Raw genomic sequence first — 8,462 nt, forward strand, 5'->3', positions numbered from 1 at the left:
AATTCTTTTTTTGTCACTAAATGTGTAAATTAATGACAACTTTCCTTTTTTATAATTTTGTAGCTAAAAACAATCTTTTCATCACTAAAAATATTTTATTTATTCAATAAAATACAATTTTCACTACAAGATGTCATAATTAGCGACAATTACACTTGTTATATACTACAAAGTTACTTTGTAGGTAATAAGTAGCAATTTTAAGCATAAAATTATTTGTCACTAAACATCATACTTATATGAAGAAAATGTGAGTGTCTTAAAATATATAATATAATCAACACAAAAAATTAAGTTTCGGAAAATATAACGTAGTCATCACTAAAAGTTAAGCTTTTAAAGATAAAATATTGTCACTAATCACAAGTATCTGAAAGAACCAAACCAAAGATAACTATTCTGAAGGGGTTTTCCCTCAACTTTATTTCGACAGCCTTTGTAGTATCATTCAAATAAGTGTAACATCATACAAAATGTAGCATATGTATTGTCAAAAAAATTACAATCAGGCACTTAGCCTCAAATCTGATTGAATTGCAGGAACTAATTGTCCAAAGATGCAGTAGTTTTTCTCAAAATGAAGCAAGAAACAACCTCAAAATGCAGCAGGAAGTGGTTCCAACAGCAGATCATGGCAAAAATGCAGCTGTAAATGGCCAAAACTGCAGTGACAAATGTCCCAAAATTCATCAACAAAATGGCCTCAAATCGTGGCAGAAAATAGTCCCAAAACATAGCAGAAATCAGCCACATATTGCAGCAACAAATATTCTCAAAATATAGTAGAGATTAGCCTCAAATACAATAACTATTTGCAGTAAAATACAATAGTTGCAAGCAATACATAGCAACTGTCCATCAGCAACTCAAGCGTGCAGCAACTCAGAAGATACAAGCTCATGTGATACTTGAGAATTTCCTCATGTTATGAAAAAAAGAAGTTGAGCAATAAGAGTCTAGAAACAATTAGCTTTTAATAACATGAGAATAAACGACAGTATAAAGTATTTTCCTTGTTGAAAGATTATCATAACTTAGGTGAGGTTCCGGATTCAAATAGAAATTCAACTTACAAAGCTAATTACAAACAATAATACCAACATCAAACTTAACAGATATAGGTAACACGTGGCTGAATTTCCAATGTCACACAAGCTCAAAAGTTCTCTAGAAATTAGGCATAGTAGGACCAAATAGCTTAAGATAACCAACAAGACAGAGCATTTGAAAAACATTTCGTACATCTGAAAATAAGATAAAAACTTAGTAAAGAACAGAACAGAACAAATCAAAACAGAACAAATCAGGACATAACTTATACAAACATAGGGCACCCTTTTAATGTGAAACTAACAGTAATCAAGAAGAAGAAAAAACCAGACGAATTTATATTTCCATTTTGGCACCCTTTTGTTGTGAAGGAATAAAACCTATATAACAACATTTTCATGCTCTTTTATTTATAAAATGAAGTCAAAATGATATGGCCGACCGGGACACAAAAATAAATCAGAATCTAGACGAGTAACAAGGGCATATCTCCAAATGATATTAAACAATCGGCAATTAAAATAAACCAAATGTTCCCTATTAGAAGCTATTCTATAAACCAACATGCACCATATATTTACAGGTTTTTGTAGCTTTCCTGTAGTAGGGGAAGATCCAGAAGTTCCTAGTTGGCTTAATTCAAGAGATTTTAGTCCAACTTGGGACAAACAAATTTTAATTATTTTCACAAAAAGTATTGAGGAGCAAAGCCATGAGTACCTCAGTCGTCTTTAGATAACTCAAGTCATAAGCAACAGCTATTAGTGTTGGCTTATTATAATGACATTTAAATACTCCATCCCCTAAAAGAGTTTGAGATTAGGCATGTAACGTACTTCTTACAACACAAAATCATTTCCTCAAATCAACAAGTCATTATCTGCATAGTTTGGTGCTAAAAATTACGGGAATAAATAATGTTGTTTCTCTTATTTATAACAATCTTAAATTTCTCAAAAGAAAGGGAAATGTTGGTTAAAGAGAGAACATGTAAGAATATATTTAAAATCAATCAAGGTAAAAGGATCGATTAGAGATGACAAATATATATTAAAAATCACAAGAAATCAATGATTATGCAATTTTCACTTAATATTTTTGAAAAAACAAGATATTTACCATAACAAATAATTTCAAATATTACAAACCAGTCACAGTGATGGGTAAAAGATCTGGTACGAGTTATATATGGCCAAAGAATTAATTTAAAGCATTAATTAGGCAAGATTCCAAATTTAGCCAATAAACAATACAGTAAAGGTCGAAAATCAGTGACACAATCTGTCTAAAATTAATTAAGGAAAGAAAAACTAAAATTTATGCTAATTTTATCATAAGAAATGAAACACTACGGCTATTATGTATCCAAATCGAACTATTCGTGAAATGATGCTTACCATAATAAATTCCCAAAATCAAACACTATAACCAACAAGACAATTCAGACTGTGATTAAGCTTATACCACGTTAACGAGATAGAGTCGCCTATACGAGTGAAATGAATAAGAATCTATGAATTACACGTCATAATTAACCAATGTAATCAAAGCAAATAGCAGGAACATATATTCATTTTGAGAAAAGGTTCACAGTGATCTTTCACATAAAGTAGACATGCCCAAAACTTTGATATCGGAAAATGATGGTCCAATTGCAAATGAAAAGTAGAACAAAATTGTTGAAAGATAAGATAATAGTCTAATAAAATGTACCCGGACGGATCTGAAAAAAACCGTTTCCAATGGACCCAAAACTCCATAGCTTCGCCCGAGCAAACTCTATCTGTGGTGTTGCTTGCCGTCGCCACTGCTTCGTCGGAGCTGCTGCTTTTGAGGCTTCGCTGGAGCTGCTGTTTCGGCGTCCTGCCCGAGATCGCTAGCCGGAGCTGCGGGTGTTTATCGCTGGTCCTTGCGGTGGCTTCGCCGGTGGCCCTAGCCTGGTTGCTGCTGCTGTTGGCTGTTGTTTCTCGCCGGAGAGGAGCAGTGAGGGGAGATAAAGAGGTGACGGGGAGGGGAGGAGAAGAGGGGAGAGGCGGCGCTGCCTGGTCCTTGGCGGCTGCTACTTCTCGCCAGAACGAGAAAAATTGGAGAGTTGAGGGCTGCAGCGGATTCAAAGAGGAAGAGGAAGAGAGATGAAAATTTTTTAGGGTTGAGTTCTTTTGCTAGATTAAAAATAGGAAATAAGAGTAGATGAATCAAGACCTTCGATTTAATCGAAATTGGCGGCTAAGATTTAATCTTGATGTTGGATGGATTAGAATGGATGGGTGAGATTAAAATGACAATTGAAAAATCTGAAAATTGGAATGAATTGGCTAAAATTGAAATAGAAAGGGTGGCTATAATTGAAACTGGGATAGGCTATAATTGAAATGAGAAAGGGCTATAATTAATCAACGTATTTCTTAATCAACGGTTTTTTATTTTACACAAAATACGATTTAAATAAAATTCATTCAAAATATTTCTCAACTTTGTTTTTGATATTTAATTGAGAAAAATAAAATATTGTTATTTATTTATTTATTTATTTAATACCGACATCAAGAGGTCAGTTTTTATTGTAATTCATTTTTTCGAGGAAAATTACGACCTCCTAAGGTCGGTATTTGATTTTTCCGCTTTATTTTGCATAAAAACCGACTACTTATCTAAAGTTTTTTTTATTTTTGATTCTTTTTAACAATACCGACCTCCATTTGAGGTCGATAATTTTTAGGTCGATAGTCACTGTTTTTTTAGTAGTGGGAGAAGAAAAAAGGAGGAGATAGAGAGGAGAGGCGAATCCCCCTCTTTGGTAGATGAAGAATGAAAGATTTAGGGTTTTCTGTGTATTAAAAAAGGAAGGTAGAGGATTTTTATCTCAGCCATTGATCACATTTGAATGAGTGCTTATGATTGGATCTTAGATTTAACTTAAAGGATGGATGACTGGGATTAAATCAGAATTTGGAGTTGATAATAGGAATAAGAATAGGGTATAATTGAAATCAACAATGGCTATAATTGAAATGAAAATTTTAATTGAAATGGCTAGAATTGAAATGAATTAGAATAGAATAGGCTAAAAATTAAATATTTTGGAGAAATATTAAGGAAGTGCTATTAATAAATTAAATACTACACATATTAAAATATTTTCATATAATTAAACACACTTAAGTGTTAAAAACATTGAGTAAGATAATTATTTCGAGTTTAATTATCGAAATGGCTATAATTGAAATGAATTAGAATAGAATAGGCTAAAAATTAAATATTTTGGAGAACTGATAAATTTTTTTACATTAGTTTACAAATATATATATATATATATATATATAGCTATTAATTAATATCGATGTTATTCCATATTCCAAGTAAAATTTATCATTATATTTTTGTTTACTCCACAGACTCAATTTTTTAATAAAACAAAATGTTCCAACTTCCGGAGGTCAGTTCACATTAAATTTTAATTAAGAAAAAATTATTAGGTTAAATTATATAATACCGACATTCGGAGATCGATATTTTATATTGTTTTTATTTTTTATTTTACATAAATTCATTTTCCGGTCAATGATATATTTAAAATTAATTGAAAATTATTAATTTTGAGTTTTTTGTATTTTTATTGACATAAAATTACATTGTATTATTAATTTTATAATCTAGTACCGATCACTAGAGGTCGATTTTGAATAAAAAATAAAACTATTGACCTCCGGTGGTCACTATATGAATATTTAATGAAAATAAAATTAATTACATGAATTTAATATTACCGACTTTTGTAAGTGGATATTGTAATATTTAATTTTATTTTACACATTACCGTCCTCCGAAAGATAATTTGATTTAAGTTTATTAAAAATATTTTTTTCTTTTTATATCTATCCAAGGTAATAATTAATATTATTTTTTATTTGTTAATCAAATATCGACTATAAGAAATCATTTTTTATATCTATTTTAAGAGAAATTTTTTTACCTCCAGAGGTCGGTGTGGGTTTCGTTTTTTTGTGTGTGGCCAAAACCGACTTCTTGGGTATGATTTTCATAAGAAAAAAATAATTGTTTTTTACAATACCGACATCTGAAGGTAAGAAATTATTGACTTTCATTGGAGGCCGGTATTCACGGTATTTTTAATAGTGGAAAAAGTTTGTAGATGATGAAACTTTTGAAATTTTTTTTTTAGCCATTTAAAGTGCATAACATATTCATTTAAGACGAAAATTAATTTTGTCACCAAGAGAAAATAATTTGCGACAAATGTTTTAACGTAGCTAAATAATATTGTAGATAAACGGAGACAAAAAGATGATAGTCATTAACTGTTTATATTATTAGTGACAAAAGTGAATGTCACAAATGATATACAATTAATGACTAAAGTTTACACCATTTCATTACAAATATTATTATGTCACTAATTTAAATATATACTTTTAGTGACGAAATATTTTCGTATCTAAACTTAAGCTTTTTAAAGACGAATAATAATTTGTCACGAATTGTCAGTAAAATTAGCGACGAAACTGATCGTCACCAATAACCTCAAATTCGTGGCTAATATTGCCTTATAATTGGCGCCAATTAAAATTTTTGGCGGGAAAAGTTTGTAAACAAAACATTTATTACAAAATTATTTTTGTCACTAAATGTATGTGAGTCATGCATTTGTGGTTCGTCACAAGTTGTCAATAAAATTAGTGACAAAACTGATTGTCACTAATATCCTTAACTTTGTGGCTAAATTTACCTAATAATTGGCGCCATTTTAATTTTTTGGTGGGAAAGATTTGTAGACAAAACATTTGCTACGAACTTTATTTTTTGTCACTAAAAATATGTGAATCATGCATTTGAGGACGAAATGTAAGTTTTGTCACAAAAAATGTATAATTGGAGACGAATTTTTTATCGTAGCTAAACTTTTCGTGGCTAAACATCAGATTTGTTGTAGTGCCACTTACATGAGAGTTATGACCACCATTTTCCATGATATGATCCACAAAGAAATTGAGGTATATGTGGACTATGTCATCATAAAATCTCGAGACAGTTCGGATCATCTGACACATTTGGAAAAGTTCTTTAACAGGTTACATAGGTATGATTTGAAGTTGAGCCCAGCCAAATGAGCATTTGGAGTACCTGCAGGGAAGTTACTTGGATTCATAGTTAGCAGAAGAGGTATCGAGCTTGATCCTTCCAAGATCAAGCAATTCAAGACTTACCTCCTCCAAAGACTACAAAGGAAGTAATGAGTTTTTTGGGGATACTGAATTACATTAGTCGATTCATAGCTCAATCAACGGTGATATGTAAGTCCATATTCAAGTTACTATGAAAAGATGCGCCAACCAAATGGACCGAAGAATGTCAGAAGGCTTTTGACACCATCAAAAGTTACCTTTCGAATCCACCAGTGTTGGTGCCGCCACGTGCAGGCAATCCTTTGCTATTCTATTTATCCGTCTCCGACTATGCATTCGGGTGTGTGTTGGGACAACATGATGAGACCGGAAGAAAGAGAGAGCTATATACTATTTGAGCAAGAAGTTCACATCCTATGAATCTTGTTACACCCTTTTAGACAGAACTTGTTATGTTTTGACTTGGGTTGCTCAGAAATTGAGACATTATCTGTTGGCTTATACAACACAACTCATTACGAGGATGGACCCGCTCAAGTACATATTTCAGAAAGCAATGCCCACAGGAAAGCTAGAAAAGTGGCAAATGTTGTTGAGTGAGTTCAATATTATGTACATGACTCAGAAAGCAATCAAGGGGCAAGGATTAGCCGATCACCTTGCTGAAAACCCAGTAGATTAAGGATATAAACCGCTTAGAACATATTTCCCTGATGAAGAATTATTGTTTGTAGGGGAAGACATATCAAAATCATATCCTAGGTGGAAAATGTTCTTTGATGGACCAGAAAACTCTATAGGACCAGGAATTGGAGCAGTGTTGATATCCGAATCGGGGCAACATTTTCTAGAAACAACAAAACTTAGATTCTGATGCACTAATAACATGGCTGAGTATGAAGCATGTATTCTTGGCATTAGAATAGATCTTGACATGAATGTTCAAGAATTACTGATAATTGGTGAATCAGACTTATTGATTCATCAAGTTCAAGGAGAATGGGCCATGAAGAATCCTAAAATCTTACCTTACATATAATTGATACGGAGATTATGCAAAAGATTTAGGAAGACCGAGTTCAGACACACACCGAGAATGCAGAATGAGCTTGTTGATGCCCTTGCAACCATATCGTCCATGATACAAACCCAGAAAAGAGTTATATCGATCCACTTGAGATAGTTTTAAAAGAACAACCAACATATTGTTCACATGTGGAAGCAGAATGGGATGGGAATCCATGATATATCGATATGAAAAAGTATTTAGAAGCTGGCGAATATCCGGAAAAAGCAACAAGTATTCAGAAGAAAACTATCCGAAGAATGGCAAACAATTTCTTTTTGAATTAAGAGGTTCTTTATAAGAGGACACCCGATCTGGGATTACTGAGATCTGTGGATGCTACAGAAGCCACAAAAATGCTTGAAAAAATGCACCCTGGAGTGTGTGGGACGCACATGAATGGGTTTACATTAGCAAAGAAAATCTTAAGGGCGGGATACTTCTGGATGACTATGGAAAATGATTGTGGCCGATTTGTCCAAAAATGTCATAAATGCCACGTACACGGAGATCTGGTCAAAGTACCACCCCACAAGCTCAATGCGATGAGTTCTCGTTGGCCATTTGCAGCCTGGGGCATGGATGTTATTGGACCAACTGAGCCTACTGCGTCAAATGGTCATAGGTTCATTTTGGTTGCCATTAATTATTTCACAAAGTGGGTCAAAGTTGTTTCCTACAAAGCTGTGACAAAGAAAGTTGTGGCCGATTTTGTTGGCAGCAATTTGATATGTCGTTTTGGAGTTCCAGAGTCTATCATCACAGACAATGGAGCAAAGCTGAATAGTCATTTGATGAAAGAGATATGTGAACAATTCAAAATTACCCACTGCAATTCAACTGCATATCGCCCTCAGATGAATAGAGCTGTGGAAGCTGCTAATAAGAACATCAAGAGCATACTGAGAAAGATGATTGACAACTACAAATGTTGGCATGAAAATTTGTCTTATGCTTTGCTAAGTTACCGCACCACAATCCGAACCTCAACTGGAGCAACTCCTTACCTATTGGTATACGGAACAGAAGAAGTGATACCAGCTGAAGTTGAGATACAATCTTTAAGGATTATTCAAGAAGCTGGATTGAGCGATGCCGAATGGATTTGTGATCGATATGAGCAATTGACATTGATTGATGAGAAAAGAATGAGTGTTGTTTGTCATGGCCAGTTGTATCAACAGAGAATGACTCGCTCTTTC

At 33.1% G+C, this 8,462-nt stretch overlaps 1 protein-coding gene across 1 annotated transcript; it reads right to left on the reverse strand.

Moving 5' to 3' along the window:
• Positions 1-397: 397 nt before the first annotated feature.
• On the reverse strand, positions 398-6,119 carry LOC125859087 (uncharacterized). Its single transcript, XM_049538818.1, has 3 exons — positions 6,012-6,119; positions 2,764-3,149; positions 398-662 (listed from the first exon to the last, which is right to left on the reverse strand). The coding sequence occupies exons 1-3, from the start codon at positions 6,117-6,119 to the stop codon at positions 596-598; spliced, it is 561 nt and encodes a 186-aa protein (XP_049394775.1). The 3' UTR covers positions 398-595.
• Positions 6,120-8,462: the final 2,343 nt, after the last annotated feature.

The sequence above is a fragment of the Solanum stenotomum genome, chromosome 3 (assembly GCF_019186545.1).
Source record: "Solanum stenotomum isolate F172 chromosome 3, ASM1918654v1, whole genome shotgun sequence".
NCBI lineage: Eukaryota > Viridiplantae > Streptophyta > Magnoliopsida > Solanales > Solanaceae > Solanum > Solanum stenotomum.

What these genes read in the sequence shown, in the direction of transcription:
- LOC125859087 (XM_049538818.1), bottom strand. Translation starts at nt 6,119, where the DNA reads ATGTGTCAGATGATCCGAACTGTCTCGAGATTTTATGATGACATAGTC. An exon ending in ATGGTGGTCATAACTCTCAT is followed by an intron (nt 3,150 to 6,011) that starts GTAAGTGGCACT and finishes AATCCGCTGCAG; the next exon opens with CCCTCAACTCTCCAATTTTT. An exon ending in TTTTTTTCAGATCCGTCCGG is followed by an intron (nt 663 to 2,763) that starts GTACATTTTATT and finishes TTGTCACTGCAG; the next exon opens with TTTTGGCCATTTACAGCTGC.